Source organism: Plectropomus leopardus, chromosome 5 (assembly GCF_026936395.1).
Source record: "Plectropomus leopardus strain MGB_pleo_1.0 chromosome 5, ASM2693639v1, whole genome shotgun sequence".
In the NCBI taxonomy this organism is placed as follows: domain Eukaryota; kingdom Metazoa; phylum Chordata; class Actinopteri; order Perciformes; family Serranidae; genus Plectropomus; species Plectropomus leopardus.
The window spans coordinates 38,729,868-38,751,865 of record NC_142180.1 but is presented as its reverse complement, the minus strand read 5'-3'; the positions used below and the strand labels follow the sequence as shown (position 1 = coordinate 38,751,865).

Here is a 21,998-nt window from a genome sequence, read left to right as displayed (position 1 = left end):
CCGGCTCCACCTGTCGGACAAACACGGACTCAGCCTCTCTCCTGCTGCTGGTTTTCCTCCGTCAGCCTCACTGGTCTCTCTGGTCTCCCTAATCTCACTGGTCTCCCTGATCTCGCTGATCTCACTGGTCTCTCTGGTTTCACTGGTTTCAGTGGTCTCACTGGTTTCACTGGTCTCTCTGGTCTCTCTGGTCTCACTGGTCTCCATGGTCTCCATGGTCTCAGTGGTCTCAGTGGTTTCACTGGTTTCACTGGTCTCACCGGTTTCACTGGTTTCAGTGGTCTCACTGGTTTCACTGGTCTCACTGGTCTCCATGGTCTCAGTGGTTTCACTGGTCTCAATGGTCTCAGAGGTCTCACTGGTTTCACTGGTCTCACTGGTTTCACCGGTTTCACTGGTCTCTCTGGTCTCCCTGATCTCACTGGTCTCTCTGGTCTCCCTGATCTCAGTGGTCTCCCTGGTCTCTCTGGTCTCCCTGATCTCGCTGATCTCACTGGTTTCACTGGTCTCACTGGTCTCACTGGTCTCACTGGTTTCACTGGTCTCTCTGGTCTCACTGGTCTCCATGGTCTCAGTGGTTTCACTGGTTTCACTGGTCTCACTGGTTTCACTGGTTTCAGTGGTCTCACTGGTTTCACTGGTCTCTCTGGTCTCACTGGTCTCCATGGTCTCAGTGGTCTCAGTGGTTTCACTTGTCTCAATGGTCTCACTGGTCTCACTGGTTTCACTGATCTCTGCTCTCCCTGATCTCCCTGGTTTCACTGGTCTCAGTGGTCTCTCTGGTCTCCCTGGTCTCAGTGATCTCAGTGGTCTCCCTGGTCTCTCTGGTCTCCCTGGTCTCAGTGATCTCAGTGGTCTCCCTGGTCTCAGTGATCTCAGTGGTCTCCCTGGTCTCAGTGGTTTCACTGGTCTCTGCTCTCCCTGATCTCCCTGGTTTCACTGGTCTCAGTGGTCTCCCTGGTCTCAGTGATCTCAGTGAGCTCCCTGGTCTCAGTGGTCTCCCTGGTCTCTCTGGTCTCCCTGATCTCACTGGTCTCCCTGATCTCACTGGTCTCACTGGTTTCACTGGTCTCACTGGTTTCACCAGTTTCACTGGTCTCACTGGTCTCCCTGGTCTCTCTGGTCTCACTGGTCTCCCTGGTCTCCCTGGTCTCCCTGGTCTCAGTGGTTTTAAGGAGCGGTCTGCAGAGTGCTTGTTAATGAACCAGCAGAGAATCCGTCAGCTCGTGAAAACACAGTTTATCTGTCAGCGGTTAACCCTTCAACACCTGGAACCAAATCAGCTTTTAACCCTCTGAAACCCGAGAGAGGATCAGACAAAGTTCAGCAGCGACTCGGCGAGAAAGGTGACGAGGAAATAACGAGGGGGCGGGGCATCAAACTACACTGTTGGGTTCTTTCTTTAAAACATCTTGGCGACATTTTTCCTTAAATTGTTGGGGATTTTTCATGGTGATTAATTAGTTAAATCTTTTTTCTTTAAAAACTGCTGTGTGTGTGTGTACAAACATTTCTCTCTTTTTTTGGGCCATTTCTTGTAAAGTTGCTGGTTGCCTTCTTTCTATGTTTAAAAAAAAGAAACCAGATTTCAATGGGGTAACTTGTGAAATGTCTTTTTCTTTTTAAATATTTCCTATCAGCTCTTATTGTGACAGTATAGCTTCCTGTCTCTGTGGACCTGCAGAGCAGCATTCTGGGAAAGGCCTCCTAATTTATGTTATAAAACCATCAGAAAACGCTTCGTTATTTGGGAGTTTGTCTGCTCAGCAGCAGGTTGTTTGACGTCCCTTGTCAGGACTTTGCGTCTCAGCGGGGGAATCGGTGTGAGAGCTGACGGAGGATCGAACGCTTAAATCTACGAGGCTAAAATGTGACAGAGCGGCGTCCTGCAGTAAAAAGCAGAAATTGAAAAAAGAAAGAGTGGTGAAGCTGCGGAGGCTTAAATCAGTCAGTAAACGTCTCAGCAAAGTTTCTGTCCAATCACTCATCAGACGACACGTCGGCGTCTCCATGGCAATCTGTGGTTTTGTTTGTACAGCAGTCATTCAGTCTGTCCAGGCTCCGCCCCCTCCGCCCTGGATCACAGTGCTCGTCGTTTTCGACAGGTCGCCGTCCCGCCGAGCTCCTAAAACACAGAAACACACTTTAACACCTGTGGACCAAATAATACACACTATAACACACACTTTAACCCTTTGGAGACTGTTTGTTATTAACCCTTCAGGGACAGTTTGTCTCATTTTCGTCTCTTTTCTTCTTCCTGTTGTGATAACTGTGTGTGTGTTGATGCATGTGTCCTAAATGTAGTCCAGATTGTGTATTTGAGTGTAATCAGTGAATTTGCAGCTCAGCTCCTACAATAAGTCTAAAATACACTGTGGAAACTAAATAGTTACATTCAGACTGTTCAGGTCCAAAAATGCTCCATTGAAACCCATTCAAACTGACATTTTTGATCCCACAGCCATCAGAGCAGAAAAACAGGACTTGTATTATTTCTGGGTGTCATTCTGGGCTTTTGACTCTGAATTTGTCATTTTGACTATTTTCCACCTGATGAGGTCATTTTGACCATATTTGGCATATGGAGGAAATACATGCTATTTCCACTAGGTGACCTGTCACAGTCAATGTAGCTGCTGATCACTGACATATCCCAGACTGTCAGCAGCTACACTCACACACTGAGGAGGAGGAGACTGAGAATTATCCATAATTAATCTAAAAACATAGTGGCATCATGACAAAAACCTGACATTTGAAAAATCTGATGTTTATGATCAGGACTGATGTTGGTTCAAAAAAAAAAATTAGTCAGTGAAAGTAGAAAATCATATATTTAATGAAAGAAATTCTATGATTTTTTCACCTTATCTGAGATGTTTTCAAAGTGCTGTCATCGTAAATCTTTAGAATAAATATGTGGAAATAATAATAATAATAGTTCCAGTAATGTGACTAATTCACAAAAAACACAGTCACAAACAGATATATGTTGAAGTACTGATGTTGAGTACAGATTACTGCTCTGTACATTTTGATTTTGATTTAAAGCATGCAAGGTAGATTTATTCATTACTTTTTAAAGCAAAGTTAAAAAAAATAACTTAAAATGTGTTTATCAATTTGTTAGTTAATTAAAAAGTATGGGGTCTGTTTTTGTTATAATAGCTCCAAGGACATTAATTATTCACAGCTTTTCTTTCAGTGAGGACAGTGAAGTCATATTTTAAATATATACAGTATATTATGTTTTTGTACTAGGTCTGTAATGCTGTGCTCTGGCCTTTATTTGTCATCGGTTGTCAGTTTACTGTAAAAGAATAATCTTTTCTTAACACTGGATTTTTCTCTTCGCTCCATCATACACATCGGTTACCTTTTATTCAAAATATATGAACTGTGTAGACCAATGTTGCCCTGAGCTGTGTGTTACCTTTGTGTTTGTGTGTTTTCATATTTGTTGAAAAAGAAAAAATGAAGAACTCAATAATAAAAAAAATACACATATTTTTGCAGTATTTCCAAATTAAATATATTTTATATTATTTGTTGAAGAAAAGGAAAATAAATATATTTGAGAAAGAAAATATATTTATAATTTTTTTTGTATTTTTGCTTTATTTTAAATCAGCATATTTCAAATTTGCTAGAAATTTGCTGTTTTTTTAAAATTCTGTATATTTTATATTATTTCTTGAAACAAAGGAGAAGTCAAAAAAATATATTTGAGAAAAAAAAATTAAATATTTTTGCCATTGTTTTTAATTCAGTATATTTTATATTATTTGTTGAAAAAAAAGGAAAAAATCAATAAATATATTTGAGAAAAAAATATTTTTTTCATATTTTTACTGTTTTTAAAAATTCAGTATATCTTCCATTAAAGCGTGTGTTTGCTTCTCGTTTTTCAGGTGTGTTTTAAGTTGCTGTGAAGTGAAGCGGTCCGCACTGAAGTTCCTGCAGTGACTCACTGCGACCGGCAGGTGGCGCTGCTGCCTCCTCTGCTGCCAGCTGGGACTCTTTGCATGGCCCTCCTGTGTCTTCTTACTTGGGGGCCACACGAGGGCGCCAGCGTAAAGGTCAACATATTGATGTGTTGATTTTGTCTGGGACAGACTCCGTCCTCCAACTGTCCCAGACAAAATCATTTGTAAATGTTTGTGTGGTCTGGACACTGCTGACACCAAACTGCTGTTTGAGCTGAATAACAGGTGAGGTTACAGACGAGGAGGACACACAGACCGGAGGGACCGTCAGCGGAGGGAGCGTCCGTCAGGCCGCTGTGACTCTCGTTCGTTAGTTAGTAAAGTTAAAAGAACAGTAGTCCGTGTCCGCAGTTTGAAATGAGGCGATAAATTTCCTTTGAAACTCTGCACTTCTGACACAGTTAGAGCTGAGAATACTGTGAATACTGAATCTCCTCACTTATTTAAGAAAGTGTTATTTTTATATATTCTAGACTCATTACATAAACCAAAATGTTCAAACATTTTTCCATTTTAATTTTGATAATATGACCCAAAGCTAGAAAAATATATATTTTTAAAAAACCCTGTAATGGGAGCTCCCATTTCTCATCATCGTCTCTCTGTATCATAATAAGCAGACTCTCTGTCTGATCACATCGCTAGTGTCCTCTGACGAGCCGCCGCGAGCTGATGTTTTGGTGTAAATCCTCGTTCTCTCTGGACTGCGCGTGATGACGAATACTGTGTGATAAACCACATCGTTGTTTGTCTTTGTCCTGTTTGAAGGACAAACTGTAAGCAGGTGAAGATAATGTCTTTATCCCTCATCTCCTCCGGGCCCTTTTTCCTTTTGTGTCGTCTCAAACTGGAGAGAGCAGAGGTCCGTTTGAAAACGCCCGAATTAAACTATCAGAGAGACAGCTGATGGCTCAGTGTCGTACTTCACAACACATTTCCAAAAATACCCCAAAAACAGAACGTATTTCAAAATATTAGAAACACCCGACCCATAAAAGCAGAGGAGCTGAGGGCCGCTATCAAAGCAACCTGATATATATTGAATTATATATATAAATATATATATAAAATGAAGAGACTTTTGCTTGTTGGACATTTCTGTGCTGTAAATCACTTGTTGAACAATCTTAGGAAATATTAATAATATTAATAATTTGAGATTCTGGGTTTCTGATTCTCGTGAGCTATGGGAACTAAGACATAATCATCAAAATAAAAGAAAAAAAGGCCTGAAATATTTTGATTTACATGGGACGAATCCACAACATATCAACTTTAGCTTTTTTAATTAAATTAGAAAGAAAATTGAACTTTTTCATGATATTCCGTTTTTTTAGATGCACCTGTATATTATAATATGAATTTTAGGACATGGACAGACTGCATAACTGACTTTAAAAATGTAAAATACATAAAACGAGGTTTTAGGTCTCAGCTGAGGTCAGAGTTTGGCAGTGTGGATGATGTGTTGGAGTTTTGTGGTTTCTGCTGGATTTGGTCGTGTCAGGTGTGATTTACGGCCGTGTGTGAGTGATTATGGGCGTGTCTCTGGGACTCACAGGTTATCAGATGCAGAGCGCTGCAGAGGAGCAGCATCAGTGCCGGAGCGCCACAGAGGAGCGAGGGCGAGGAGTCGGTCGGTTTGTTGGAGGAGGCGTCCTGCTGCTGCTCCTGCTTCTCCTGAGGAGGTTCAGGCTCCGCGTCTTTACACTTCTGACTGTAAACACACACAGAGCTGCATCATCCATCGATAACCTATCAGTCAAAAACAGCGCATGATGCCAGATGTGGACTCACAGCTGCTTCTGCAGGTACTGCTGCTGGGACTCGCAGGCTCTGGTCTGACTCTGAGCCGCCAGCATCTGACTCTCAGCAGCCGCCTTCAGACTGACGCAGGACTCGGTCTGAAGTCCAGCCAGCGTCACGTTCTGCTCCAGGGCCTCGATGCGATCTGAGCACGCGTGCACACACACACACACACACACACACACACACACACACACACACACACACACACACACACACACACACACACACACAAACACAAACACACACACAAAAACATTTTTTAAATCTGAGACCAGACTGTTTATTTTTCAGTCGATTATTATTACGTTACGATTACGTTTTTAATAAATAACATAAATGAACATTGCAGGTGTTTTTTGTTTGGCGCCCCCTGTGGTCACCACCTGTGAGTGCAGCTGTGTTTTAAGACTACAGTTCCCAGAGTTCAGTGGGAGATGACCCTTTTATCACTGAGCAGAAGAAATAAAGTCAGATGATTAAAGCACAATTTTCATCAGACTATGTCTGATTCTGTTTTTTTTCTTCTCCACTATCATAATAATTATTGGTGTTCACACACACACACACACACACGCCTACATTAATATGTATATGTATAAATATTAATGTAGGCATGTGTATAAAACGGTAAATTCTGACCTGGTCATTTCTGGGACATGAGACTGGTATAGAGAGAAACATCACTGCAACTTTTAACTTGACGTATCAAGAACTGATATTCACACTAACGCTCGCTCTTATCGAACGTTTTCTTAGACTCACAAACTCAGCGGCACAAATATCATTTCCACAAATAACATTTTAGGGGTATCATGCTGCAACGGAGGTAGTTTTCAACCCACGCCGACTCCGACCTTTAATGTTCTGCTTGTCTCAGTGTTTCTCAGTATTTCATGGTACACAAGTATCAGTTCATTTTAAAGTATCCACATTTCTGAAAAAAAAGTATCTCCGAGTATCTTGCTGTGTTATGATGTTTTGGGTCATTTTACTTCAGAGTATCTGCGTTTATTTTAAATGATTGTGTGTTGTAGCTGGTCTCAGTCTGTGTGTGTGTGTTGCTCTCTCAGTCTGCACACTGTTAGTGCGTTCATGTGTGTGATTAAAATGCCACTTTCTTACAGAAGTGACCGAACTTTTCCACAATATTCTCACTTTCTGCGATGCAGCTGTGTGATGAAAACAGGTTTGCTTCAGTGCTCACAGGCTGAGTCTGACCCCAGATCAGCGGACAGCCTCGGCCCGTCCTCCGTCATGTATGGGGGGGGGTTAAAGCTGCAGCTGAGGAGCGAGTCTCGCCTGCGTTGGACTGTCCGCGCTCTGATGCAGGGACACTGTTGACTGAGAGTTGTCCAACATAGCAACAGTAACTAGGGGTAATCAGTGAGAATCAGAGTTCAGATCAACTCCTGGATGAACTTATAAGGAGACGGTGTGTGTTATCACACACTGACGTCAGTGTTATGTGAGGAATGATGGGCGCTGCCAGCTCTCATGTTTTCTGTTCTTTAGTGTGTTTGGAAGCAGATCCTGGATCAGATCCTGGACCAGATCCTGGATCAGATTCAGCCTCACTGCTGAAAAAATGAAATACTTAAATGAAATCAAACAGATCAGACTGTGAGTGTTGTTTCATTTTAAAGCTCCTCCATCAACAACCTGACCTGAGAAAAACTGGTCTTATGTCACACCGTCAGAGACGAGTTTCAGTCCTCGAGTCTCACCGAGTGTCTGCCGTGAGGTCAGGCAGGTGCTCCAGGTGACATTAGTACAAGTCTGAGCTAGTGTGCTTATAACTTTCCAGGACTTTTCCAGGACTTTGAGGCAAATTTTAAAGAGCTCACATTCTCTGAAACGAACGTTGATACTCGTTGATGATCTTTTTCATTACTGTGTGACAGCTTTATTAAATAAATATTATTAAAGAAAAAAAGAGAAGAACAGGATTAGAACTGAATATCCAAATATAACTTTGGGACTGGTGTGTAAAGAAAATGTGTTGGCGACTTTTTATTTATTTTTTGGTGATCTTTGATTTATTTCTTTAAATTAGCAATTTTGAAGTTTTTGTTGGTTTTTAAATTAAACATAAATTCACTTATACGTAAATAAAACTTAGAGTTAGATGTTTAAATAAAACATTTTGGTAATTTCCTTTTTCCATTTTTGCTGATTTTTCCATGTTCCACATTTTCTGTTTCTAATATTTTGAAATATGTTTTTTTTTTTTTTTACATTTTTCTAGCTGTAGGCCATATTATGAAAATTAAAATAGAAAAACGCTTGAGCATTTTGGTTTCTGTAATGAGTGCAGAATATATTAAAATTTCACTTTCTTAAATAACTGATGGAAATTCAATGTCGTCATTTTTGAGGTGCACCTGTAAACGATGCAGCTGGAGCTGGAGCTACGGTACACGAGCGGCGTGAAATAAAGTGCTCCTTTAACCTGATGCTGGTGCGCGTCGTGCAGCTGGATATTTCGCTGCGGTTAATAAACGGGTCTGAAGTGGTCTGTGAGTCACTGGTTCCACACGGCTCACATTAAACAGCAAGCGATGTTTATCAGCAGCTGCCTGTTACACACAAACACAATGCGTCTCTCATATCTGCTGCTCGCAGGAATCCATCATTTCCCTCCGACTATTCACAGCAGGAAGTCACCTTCATTAAAGACTTTCTGCACTTCCTATCAGGCTCCTGTTCCCGCCCCGCCGCTGCTGCTGGACAACATTACTCAAGGAAAATACACTAAATAATTCATCACACCCTGGAATTAAAAAAAAAACACACCAGTAGCTCACTGCGTCTCATGTCAGGACAGAAAAGTTGTCACCTTTTGAAACCTTTTTTAATTTCTTTTGAAAAAATGGGGAGCAACTTGCTAAGAAATGTCCCACAAATTGCAAGAAATTAGCAAAAGGTGACAAGAAAAAAACTGATTTTTTTAATCAAAATGTTAAAAAAAGAACGAAAAAATGTACAGAAAAGAATCATCTAAATCATACATTTAATTTGTTTTCCAATGTTGAGCACTTCTTAGTTGTTTTTCTTACAACTTTTTTTTTTTTTTTACTAATTTCTTGTGCCTAAAAGCCAAAAATTTTCTATAACAGAAATGCCAAAAAACGTAAAGAAAAAGTCTGATTATGCAACAGCTGCTAACAGCTGCTTACAGCTGCTAACAGCTGCTTACCACTGCTAACAGCTGCTAGCGGCTGCTTACAGCTGCTTAACGGCTGCTAACAGCTGCATACGGCTGCTAACAGCTGCTTACGGCTGCTAACCGCTGCTAATGGCTGCTTACAGCTGCTAATGGCTGCTTACAGCTGCTAATGGCTGCTAAACAGGTGCTAACGGCTGTTTATAGCTGCTAACGGCTGATGAGAAATGTAGCGTCAGAAGAAAAGGCTGTGTGACGGTGAGGTAAAGCAGTGAAAACACTGGAAATACAGCGTCCACTTCGATTGATACTGCGTTGGGTTTTTGGGGTTTTACAGCCCCACTTCAAAAATCCACAACTATCACTTTAACATCTGATCCGAGGTCAGTTTGCTGAGATGATTTTAGTTTCTTTCAGTGTTTGTAGAGACAAGCCTGTGTGTTTTCATAAAAGAAACATGAATCTACTGCAGACGGTCAGCGACTTTTAACAAGTCAGAGCCGTCACACGGCAACCACAACACAGAGGGGGAGGAAGTACTCATCTTTTACTGCAGTAAAAGTACTAATACTTCACTCTACTCTACTGCAAACTCTTCTTTAGTTTTGTTTGCAGAAATGATCAAACAGTGCTTGAGTTCCTGAACTTTTCCTTTTTTCCTCTCACTGATCTCTGCTCTCCTTCCTCCTTATGTTTCCTTGTTTCCTTCCCTCAGCTGGGTTCCTTATTTCCTTCTGTAGCTGAAACTTTTATATTTGTGGTTTCTGACTGATAATTAGAGTCTCCCTCTCTCGGAGCAGAAAACACATTCCTGTTGTATTTTTTTAAACCAACCAATCGTGTGTATTTATTTATTCTGACTCACTGGTCGTCATGGTAACAGGGGTGGAAAATGCAGCTAAGAATACCGCTGGTGGCGGGCCTGAGAAAGTCTCCTTTCATGGCAGTGATGGGGTTTTTCCTACCTTCCTGCAGGCGGATCTGAGCCGTGAGGTTGGCCTCGGTCTGACGGAGCTCCTCCACCGTCTCCTGCAGCACGCTGATGTTCCCGTTCAGCACAGCCTGAGCGTGTACACACACACACACACACACACACACACACACACACACACACACACACACACACACACACACACACACACACACACACACACGTTACCGAGGCGGGCCGACAATCACACTGAGTGTCATTTAAAAGCAGATATCTGTGAAATATTACAGTGAGATACTCATTTTGTCTTTAACCCTTTCAGACCTGGAGCCAAATCATTTTCCTTGTGCTGTATTCAGACGCCTTTAACAAGTATGTTTAACCTTTGACCCCTGAGTGGTGTGATGTCTTTCAAAAACATGGGAAAAAGGCGATTGGTCGGCAACTTGGTAAGAAATTTTCCACTAATTGCAAGAAATTACTAGATTAAGAAAATTCTTTTTTTAAAAGCTGGGGAAAAAACTTGATGTATAATTATCATTACATATTTAAAATTATGTTAGAGAATTTTTTTATAATTTTGAAGAACTTTCTCCAAATTTTTCTTTCTTTTTCTTGTTTTTGTGTCTGAGCTGAAAAAAAATGCTATCATTAATATACATTTAAAATTATGTTACAGAATTACTCTAATTTTTAAGGGCTTTTTCAAGGCCATTTAAAAAAAAATAATTAGTAAAAAACTATATTTATAACTCTTATCAAATATTTGATTTGATTTCAGTTATTTCAAACATGTAAAGAAGGAAATAAAGAAAATATTATACAAAAACAGACCGAAAAATAAAAATAAAAACATGGCCAAATATATAATGACTTGCTTTACATATTTGAAAAAATTGTTACAGAATTTTAAAATAATAATATAAAATAATATAATATATTTCAAGCATTTTCTCGGTTTCTTGTATGCCTTGTTTGTTTTTTTGTAACTTAATTTCTCTTTTTTTGTTCTTTTTTGACCTGATGTCTTGCTAATTTTTTTGTGTCATTTCTGTTTTAATAGTTTGTTTTCTCCTTTCCATGTTTTCGAAAAAAAAAAAAAAAGGGCAACTTGGTGAGAAATGTTCCACAAGTTGCAAGAAATCAGTAGATTTAGACAACGATTTCAATTAAGCCGGGGCAAAATGTGTAATGGCCATTTGTTTTTAACTTTAAAAATTCTGGTAATTTTCTTGTACTTTTGAATAATTTCTTGCTAATTTTTGGGTGATTTCTTCTTTCGTTGCTCATCGGCCTCTTCTCGTGTTTCTGACAGAAAGCACTTTGCTCGGGTTTCAAAGGGTTAAAAAAGGGCTCAACTAGTTTTCATATGAACCAGCACTGAAGAACAAAGAGGAGGGAGGGAGACATTTCCTGTTACATCACTCTGTCTTTGTTCTTTCTAACTTTTCATCACAGCCAACGTTTGTCCCAAAGCTGCGGTCCGGGGACCCTCCAGGGTCCCTGAGGGAGTTTCAGGGGTCCCCCAAAAAACTGAGGAGCTTTTTTTTTCATAACTGAAGCCTCATAACAAGTGAGCTGAATGTGAGTCCTAAAAGAGACGGATCTGATGGCAGGTTTCACTTCCTCCACAGACCTCTGCTCGACTGTAACCGACAGCTCAAGAGCTTTGGTCTGAATCAGGTTTAAAAACCAGAATCTTGTCAGACCAGCTCCCTGAGGTAAAGTCCTGTCAGACGGCGGTCTGAGACCTCCTGCGTATGAATTTAAACATCTTGGACACAAAGAAGTAAAAAAACGCAGCGATAATAGTGTCGACCTGTTGAACCTCTGTCAGCCTGAATCTGTGTTTTCAAATTCATCTGAAACTTGTTTTCCGTTTCTGTTGTCAGACGACTGAACGAGAACGAAACGGTCGCTTAATCACGTCTCATAAACAGGTTTGGGTACAAGGGGTCGACAGACGATCAGCCTGGCCGATTATTGGAGCCAATATCCGGCATCTGTATCTGCGTTTTATTTTATGATCGCCCATAAAACTGACGAATTAAAACGTGCAGAGAAAGTGTCAGCGTGAAGGCAAATTTGATTTTGTAAAACAGATCAGAGAGCTATTTTTATTTATTCTTTTTTCATTGAAATTTCGACTTTATAAAAAGGTTCCTGGGAACTTTCTGTATGTGAAGTTGAAGGTTTCAGTATTAATTAAACTTTTGGCATGTAAACACAGACTTTCTTATATTCCAAATTCTAAATATTGACAAAGATTTTCAGTTTTTTTGTAAAAGCGTATCGGTCTCATTAGCTCGTAATACTCCGTACCTGCCCTAAAAAGACTACATTGGTTGACCCCTATTGGGTACCAAAACCCGGTCAAAATACAACACCAGTTCCTATTCGCCCGGCACCCGCCAGACCGGGTCACGACACAAGGCAGGTTTCCATCAACCCTCAACCCACCAACTGAAATGCCTCCAACAGGTAGTTTGTCCCGTGGCAGACCCAGAAGACGAATGAGGGATTATCAGGATCATCCCGAGGTTTTGAATCCACAATTCCTCTGTGAAATCGTGGACTACATCTCCCAGAAATCCCTCATACGGGGGCCCCTCATAAGGGGCTCGCCTTTCCATCACGGCTCCATAACACGCCTACGTGGCCTTGGATTGAAATAATGACGGCTAGTGCGGTGGCTGCAATAGAAATAAAGCTGCTGATGTTTTGAACATCCATCGCCATGGTTACTGGGATGTTATCACCAGAGGAGACGTCACATGACATCAGTCAGTGGAAACACAGTCAGCTCCATGTTGAGTTTTATCACATTTACTAAATATCGCTTCAGTTTTTGTGCAAACTTGTAATGGTTGCGTAATGGTTTTGGTGCGTTCAAGGACGTTCCAGCATGTGAGAACTGAGATTCAGCTCCTCAACAACACGTTTAACAAGAAACCAGCAGATTCTGAAAACCTCCTTCACCGTTTGTTAACGCTCAAACACGTGGAGGACCCTGTGGGTGCTGACGGGCCGACGGCGCTGCCAGCTGCTGTCGGCTCTCGCAGCTGAGCAGCTGATTGAAAGCAGGACGGCTGAGAACGGCTTTTAGAAACATTCCTTTCACTGAACGCAGCATTTAAAGTTAGATGGCCTCTTTAAACACAGTCTGCACTTAAAGGAACAGTCCAAACACACGGCACCACCCGAAACGCTCCTGATACCACAACAACACGTCGAGTACACACACCAAGTACTGATAGTACTAACAGCCTACGTCATCAAAAATATGCACGCACGTTTTGGCACCAGACGTGGCGTCGTTCACCATTCAGACCGACACGGACGAGGAAACAACGTAGGGCTGAGCGATATGGACTTAAAATAAAATCTATTGGAACAACCTCAGGGAACCCTGGGAATCCTTAAAGACCCTTACAGCATTACTAGAATCTTATCAAGGACCACTGAAACCTTCCCAAGGACCTCTAGAATATTCTCCAGAACCATTAGACTTCCTGGATCTCCAAGAAGCCCCTGGAGCATCGTTTAGCCTCCCTGGAACATACTCCAGGACCAATATGACACTTTCATCAAAGACTCCCAGGACTTAAAACACGCAGAAAATCTTTAAGGACCCTTGCACCATCCTCAAGGACCACTGGGACTCAACCAAGGACACCTGGAACATGAACCTTTTTAAAGGCCCCTGGGAAATCATTTCCCACCAGTGAAACCCCTTCAAGGACCACTAGTACCCCGTCGAAACCTGCTCACATCTCCTCAAGGAGTCATGGAAACATCTTCAAGAACCGTGCAGTGAAAGTATTGGCAGTTATGATAAAATATTGTTTTTATTTTCGGTGAGCTCTCTGCAGTCTGAAAACAGGCCGTTCTCTTTCACTCTGAAGTCTTTGGGGATTTTTCTCGCCACCGAAACCGTCTGAACACCTGTGCAACAGGAAGTGACACACAGGAAGCAGCAGTGATTAATTAATGAGCTCAGCTGCTTCAGACCCCACGCCAACAGGCGAAAACTGTCAATCACACCACCGAAAAACCTGAGATCAGTCAACTCTACACTGCTGCAAGGAAGGAAGGAAGGAAGGAAGGAAGGAGATGCAAGAAAAGAGGAGAGGAAGGAGGAAAGAGGATGGAAGAACGTAAGGAGAGAGGTCAGGAAGGAAGTAATGCTGCGTTCACATGGAACCAGATGGTAAAGGACAGCAGCGCAGTCTCTCTCTAACCATTATAGAAATGTTATAGAAAACAAGCAAGAAATTTGTAAAATGAAAAAAAAATCCCTAAAATTGGCAACAAAAGTAAAAAACAAGGACATGACCTGAAAAAAGTGCTTAAAAAAAATCAGAATCCTGTAACATAATTTTATATATGTAATTATTTAGTTTTCCCAAGCTGTTTTTTTAAATATAATAATTAATATAAAATAACATCTATCTACAAATGTAGTTGTTGCAAGTTGCTTATTGTCTTTTTTTATCATGATTTTGAAAGAAAACGATCCAATCTGTTCAGGGCTGAAACATTTCAATACGTGTGAAATGCATCTCAAAGCAGCACAAGAACAGTGATGTCCAGGTTTCAAAGGGTTAAGAGATAAAAAGATCAGACCAAACCGATTGCAGATCAATACCAGCCGGTGACCCGAAACTAAAGAGAGAGTCACTCCGTCTGAATCTCACAGGACGCCTGCAAATATCACACGTGCTTCACGAGTTTCACAGCTGAAGAGTCGCTCCGTGTTCATCTGTCCGCTCCAAAAGAAACAACTCCAATATCTACCCAGCATGCAGCGGGTTACAGCGAGCGGCGCGGTGTCTGAGGTCAGGTGATCAGCAGCTGGAGCTCAGGTGGATCCACTCAGCGTCGCAGCAGCAGGTGGAATCAGTTACCGAGCTCACGTATGAGGCTTTTATTTTGTAGGAATGCAGCAGTGTGGCGGCTGAGCAGAGAAGCTATGAGCTGAAGGGGTTAAATGATATCAGGGCGTCTCTCTAAAAAGGCCTTTAGATATACATATATATATATACACATACATAAATACAGATGTTCCACAAATTGCAAGAAATTAGTTGATTTATCAAATGATCTTGTCTGTCAAAAGAAAAAGCTAAGGAAAAGCATATTCAGAATTATCACACTTACATATTTGAAAATATGTTTCAACATAATTATGTTTTTAAGCACTTATTCCAGGTCATTTTATCCATCTTTTTTGTTTTATTTTTATTTTTTCCCCACAAATGTTCCAGTAAAGTTTTTGCACCTTTTACTAATTTCTTTCCATTTTTTGGGGTTGCTTCTTTTTTTTTTTAACTTCTTCCCATGATTTCCAAAGAAATCAAGCCAATTTACTCCGGTTTCAAAGGGTTAAATACCAAGGTCAGACCTAATAAGCAGTAAAAATATGTATGTTTGAAATAAACTTGAAACTTTCACTTGCCATGTTTTGGCTGGTGGATGTTTTTTATCCGACCCGTTACTGCAGCCCGTCATTAGGAAAGTTAAATTTCGGACACAGCGGATTGTGCCTCTAAACCCGGATATTTTATACCAAAACATGTTTTCGTGACCGTGGCCTGTTTGAGCGTTTGTGCCTGAATGTGCCCAAACGTTGACCACAGTGCTGCTACAGTTTCAATGTATCCGCTGTGTAAAAAAGTACAGATGTATCATGGTTTGCAGACACATACAATACAATTTTTTTTCTGGTTATTGGGCTGCATGGTCAGAATGTGCAGTGAATTCTGGGTATTGTAGTTCCAGCTGGAGTACTTGTTTCACCTCTGTTAGCAGGAACACGCTTCATGTGTTTGCACACTTTGTGTTTCTATAAATAAAAGGAATATTCCAGAATCCACAGCGATGAGGCGAGAGTTTCCCTCCAGCAAATACTGAGGCTTTCACAGGACGAGCACAAGTCAGGAGGGGAGAAGTCAGACAAAACGAAAGGGAGCGGAGAGGGAGGAGTGGACCAGAGGTGAAGCGAGGAGAGGAGGAATGAGTCAGGACGAACCACCGGGGGGTGAAGGCAAACACTCACTTTTTCCAACCAACAACTCTAAGAAATGAAGCTGGAAATGTTGGAAGCAGCGAAACTCTTCACAGTTTAAACACTCAGCCTGCTGGGAGCAAAAAACTAATCAAAGTTCTTCAACTGGAGGGAAACATATAAAGCCTCCCAAAATGGAAACACTGGAGTAAAGAGGAGGAGGAGGAGGAGGAGGAGAGAAGAATCGCTCTCTGTTCGTACCATATTTTCACACAATAACTCAGAGAGAAAGTCGAGGAACACAAACACGGCTTCAGGTCGAGCCCGTTTATCAGCCTCGGGAGGTTTTAAAAGAACCAGCTTTTTAGAAAAAAAATTTTTTTTTATATGAATGTGATTCATTGATCTGAGTGAGGCTTTTCTGTTTGTTTTCGGGGGACAGATGGAAGCTGTTAGTGTTTTGGTGAGGCGGGTGGGGCCGCGCCGGTGGCTCTGCTTTCAATTTTGGCAGTTGAACTAAAAATGAGGCTATTTTCAGTATCAGTTTGGTGAAACGGCGCCAACATTACACTGTAAAAAAATAGGATTTTATCTTGACACATCCTCTCCTCCATCTGCTGTTGTTTCGTTACGAACACACGAGCCACGGCGTCGAAATGGAGGTTTGTCACTTTTTTGTGTAAAAGAAAATCAGTCCGGCAGCTGTTGGTGAAGAGATGCTGGTCGGGTCTGATGTTTACATTTAACCTGCTGCTACGTTCAACCAGAGGTAACACCTGAGCTCACGCATGTTGGGACACACATTCACAATTTTTGGGAAGGCCGTAGGATCTCAAAATTCTGGAGTAATACTGCTCAGGAATTCAGCCAAATGATTTCAGTAAGAATAGCCAGAGATCCAGGCCTCTTCGCGCCTGCCCTCTAAACCACCGGCCCTGTGAATCTGGCCTCTCCTGGTTAGATGTATTTTGGAGCAGTGGATAAGTGACAAACCGCACTCCGTCACGCAGCGCCGAACATTAACCCTTAGAAAAGAAAGATGATGGTTTGAGAGAACTTGGTCATCTTTCTTAATGTATCTGCATTTTTCGGTAAAGATGGTGTTTGTTTGTTTTTCCTTTTATTTTCTCTTTATCTTAATTTTTGCCATTTTTATTATCATTATTATTATTATTTGTTAATTTTTAATTATTATTATTAATGTTATCGTAATTTGAGATGCCTTTGGGAATGTGGAGAGCACCGTGGTGTTGAGTTCAAAAATTTATAAAAATAACCAAAAACATGTGAGCTCACCGGCTCCTAATAAACGGAGGATTTTAAAAAAATGTTGTCAACTAAAACAAAATCACTGTTGTATAATCTCTGTTTTAATTGGAGATCTTGTGACTCATCTGAGACACATAATGGTCGATCTTCACATTAGAACAAAGAGCACTTTCTGCAGATTTATAACTTCAAAACAATATTTTTTCTCCAGACTTACTTTTTTCTGTTTCATTTAAAAAAAAATTTTGGTGATTTCCTTTTTTTAAACATTTTTTTTTCTTAAATTTTTTTTAGCACATTTTAAAGAAAGAATTTAGATTTTTTTTAAATTTTTGTTTTAATGTGGGCGATTTTTAAATATTTTTTGTCTTTTTTTAAATGACTAGACAGCTGCAAACTGTACAAACAGAAATTATTTTTTTAAATTTCAAATTTCCAACTGTCTTTAAAAACATCATGCGTAATGATAGATTTTTATACTCAATCAAACCCTTTTCTTATCATCTTTTTTTATGTAAAAAAATCTCCGATGACAGTTTTTCCTAAACCAAAATTTTTCTTTTTTTTCCTTAAACAATGTCTCTGTTTTATATTTCATTGAACTGAAAATATTTTGGTTATTGAACGAGTCATTTGGATACGTGTTTTTTTCTCAGCGCCAGCGTCCTTGTTCTCTTGTTGCTTATGCTGCTGAAGATGGAGAGCCGCGCCCGGCGTCTTTTTCAGAGCGCTCGGCTGTTTTTGTGCGACCGCTCCGAGCACTTCTGAATGAGAATTTAAGAAGTTTTAAGAAAGTCACCAGAGGTCAGCGCCGCGTTTTGAGCTGGGCGACAGACAGAAACAGAGGAGCTCGCTGGGCGGAGCAGAGCGGCCGGTGGGCGTTGCTGGTGTGCGTTGTGTTTTTGTCACTGAATTCATTCATCAAGCAAATGATCAGCAGACAAATTGATTATGAAAATAAATCATGGCGCTGCCCTAAATGTAGTGCATGCTGGGAAGTATGCTAAGACTCATTATTTTCTTTCAAAAAAATGTGGAGATGTTACTAAAGGTTTTGGCAATTTTTTCTAACAATTTTCAGCGATTTTTTTTAAGAAAAATATTTTTGTCCTAATTTTCTTTAAAAACAAAACAAAACAAAACAAAACATTTATCACATCCAGAAACTGTAAAAACAGAAATTATCATTGAGATTTTCACATTTCCGACAGTTTTTGAAAACACCCTGTGTTATTATAAAGGTTTGTGACACTAAATTTCAGGACTTTTTCCAAAACTTTCAAGCATATTTAGTTTTCCAAACTTTTTAAGGCCTGGGAATTTCTATCTGCAAATTCTGTGACTTTTCCATGTTTTTCATGACTGTACGAACCCTGTTCTTGTTTTACGTGACATCTAAACACAAGAACATGTTTAGATTAACCTGATTACTTCGTATGTGCTGATATGAGATAAATAATCTTATCAATACATCACTGATTGATGTCTCAACCTCAGCTCTGTGAGTTTTCTCTTTCGGCGGAAACGCTGAAGACAAACAGATTCAAACCTTCAACTTCAGCTTTTTAATCTCTGACCTTCGGTTTCCACTGAGAAATAAAGACCAGTTTGTCCTTCAGGATCTTATTAATCTTCAGAGAAGAGAAAGAACCTGATAAATGATTTCATAATCACCCTCCACATGCAGTTCAGCGGCGTTAGAGGAAACCGGCTGAGAGCTTTTCCTGTTGTAAGACGAACATCATAAATCTTTGTGTGAATGAACTCTGTGGTCACGGAGACAAACTCACGTTTTCCTGACGGCACTCCTCCAGCGTTGCGTTGGTGGCGTTGATGCGGTCCAGCAGAAGCAGGATCTCCGTCCTCTGGCGGGCCTGCTCCTCCCTCGCCGCCTCCACCATCTCCTCCAGAGCCACCTTGTCCTTGTTGAAGACCACCTTGGCGCCCTCCAGCTTCTCCCTCATCTCCTGCAGCTCGGCGCGGCACTGAGCCGAGCTCTTCAGGTCCGGAGACGTCGCCCACACCACGATGACAATCAGCGAGATGATGGACCACAGCGCCAGCAGGGCGATCACCACATTCTTCGCCGTCTGGGAGGACTTGGAGGCGGCCGCCATGGCGGGGGCACGGCTGAGGAGGAGGAGGATGGAGATGAAGGTGATGAAGACGAACTGTGGAGCGAGCAGCTGCTCTCTGTCAGGCTCTCAGGTCCAAGTGAGCTGGACTTTCCCTTCAGCCCTGGCAGGAACACAGGGAGGGGCTCCCTCACAGGGCGAGAGACCGCGGACACACCCCCCGCCTCACCCGCTCCACCTCCTCCCCCAGCCTCCCCACCCTGAACCTCACCCTCCTCCTCCTCCTCCTCCTCCTCCTCCTCCCCTCTGTGCCCCTGTTATCATGCCTGGAGAGGACGCCTGATCAACAGGAAAGTCACAACATCACACACACACACACCACATATAAACGAAACTTTCCATGTGCACTCTGTGTGTGTGTGTGTGTGTGTGTGTGTGTGAACACTGAGGCTTTCTGTTTCTGTTTCCCAGCCTCACAGGGATGAACCTGGATGAACTCAGGAACAGAAACTATGTGGATCTTTGGCAGCAAACCTCCAAAAAGTTTCAGGCTGAGAAACAAAAACGAAGAGAAACAAAAAACAGAAAAATAAACAGAAACAAACAACAGAAAAACACGCTCAGAGACAGAAGTTAAGACAGAGTTAAAGTCAGAAAACGTGCCTTCATTCTTCCTCTTCTTCCTCCTCGGCAGCAGCTCTCACTCTTTCCTGACCTCCTGCCAGCTGCTGGCACACAGCTGGCACAGGCCCCGCCCCCCGTCAGTCTGTCTGAGCTGTGATTGGCTGAAAGCACGTTCAGTCCTTGGACTCCTGGAAACAGACAAACAACATGTCTATATAAACATCTGTAATTCCTGCCAGGAGTCAGGGGCCCCAGGCCAGCTCAGGGCCCCTGACTCACTCAGGGTTAACCCCTCCTCCTCCACACCCCATCAGGCTGAACGATCACACTCTACTGTTATTACAATATTTATAATAATTCAGGGCTCAGACACATTTTCCTTTATACTTTTCCAGAAAAAATTTAAAGACCATAAACCGTCTGAAACGTCCTCGATACTCCTCATCAGTTCTTTTTCATTACTATAGAACAGCTTTTTAAAAAATATATATCATTTAAAAGAATAAAACAAATTCAGAACAGGATTAGAACTGAATATTGACATGACTCAGGGACTGATGTTTGAAGAATTCTGGTGATTTTTTTCTTATTTTGGGGGATTTGGGAAGAAAACATTTTGGCTTTTTTCTTTTCGTTACAAACATTTCGGCAAATTTTAAAAGGAAGAATTTTGGCATTTTTCCCCACGATTTTTAAAGAAAACAGCGGCAACTTATTCTGGCAATTTTTTGCTGATTTTATAATAAAACTTTTTTTTGTGATTTAAAAAAAGGGCGTTTTTTCAAAGAAAATATTTTGGCAATTTTTTGCTGATTTTATAATAAAACTTTTTTTGTGATTTAAAAAAAGGGTGTTTTTTTTCAAAGAAAACATTTTGGCAATTTAAAAAAAACAAAAAAACATGCAGGTTTGGAGGCAGGTTTCCTTTAAAAACCACTGAAAATGACACCATTTATCAGCCAGAAACTGTAAAAATAGAAATTATCGTTGGATGGAAACAGACGTGTTTCAACATCAGCAGGTTCTGGCGGCTCCAAACAAAAGTCACGTGACCTCAGATATCAGATTTTAACTGACTGCTGCAAACAGTCCCCAGTGTTTTGGGTTAGAGATGCTGCCAGCTGTTTGCTGACATGCAGATGTGGAGGAGCATGAAGGACGTGCTCAGCAGAGGAATCTCACACTCAGACAGGAACCAGCAGCAACTTTCTGTCTCTCAGTGGCCACAGAAAACCTGCTTTTAGCCCCGAGGCCCACAGCCAGATGACCTCTGACCCCGTTTCCTCTGTCCAAAGACAGGACGGTCTGTGAGTCCACGTGAGGTCAGAGGTCAACTGTCCTCACAGGACGGACAGGAAATCATACAAACAGGACTGTAAGCATTAGCTGCAGGAGCTAACATGCTAACAAACTGTTATTACTGTCTGTCTCTGTCCTCTTGCTCTATGTCGGTCTGTCTGTGTGTCTCTGTCTTCTTCTTCTGTCTGTGTGTCTGTCCGTCTCTGTCCTCTTCCGTTGTCTGTGTGTCTCTCTGTCTGTGTTATTTTATCACAGACAATTAGTCAAAATGTGGGTTATTCCCTCCTTTAAAGCGTCACATGGGGGGGATTTAAACAGTTGGGCTGTAAATTAATAATTATTCTAGTCGCTAAAAGACACCAAAGAGTGATTAACCCTTTAGGGACCACTTTCACACCACTCTGTGTACAAAATGCACTTTTCAAAATCAAGCTTTAAAAATGATTGCACATTAATATTATTTTCACTTTCATTCAGTTAATTTTTCAAACCATCATCAGTCCTAATCATAAATATTATATATTCATTTCATTTTCAGGATTTTAACCCTTTAATGCCAGGTTTTTGTCATGATGCCACGATGTTTTTAGATTAAAAATATTGATGTTGAGTGTGCTCCTCCTCAGTGTGTGAGTGTAGCTGCTGACAGTCTGGGATATGTCAGTGTGTGAGTGTAGCTGCTGACAGTCTGGGATATGTCAGTGATCAGCAGCTACATTGACTGTGACAGGTCACCTAGTGGAAATAGCATGTATTTCCTCCATATGCCAAATATGGTCAAAATGACCTCATCAGGTGGAAAATAGTCAAAATGACAAATTCAGAGTCAAAA

General features: G+C 41.2%; 1 protein-coding gene across 1 annotated transcript; it reads right to left on the bottom strand.

Annotated features, from left to right (window-relative positions):
- Positions 1-1,224: 1,224 nt before the first annotated feature.
- LOC121941212 (uncharacterized) lies at positions 1,225-19,428 on the bottom strand. The gene is made up of 5 exons (XM_042483955.2): positions 18,959-19,428; positions 9,927-10,023; positions 5,787-5,940; positions 5,549-5,706; positions 1,225-2,125 (listed from the first exon to the last, which is right to left on the bottom strand). Coding segments are annotated over exons 1-5 (738 nt in total). The 5' UTR covers positions 19,286-19,428; the 3' UTR covers positions 1,225-2,123.
- Positions 19,429-21,998: the final 2,570 nt, after the last annotated feature.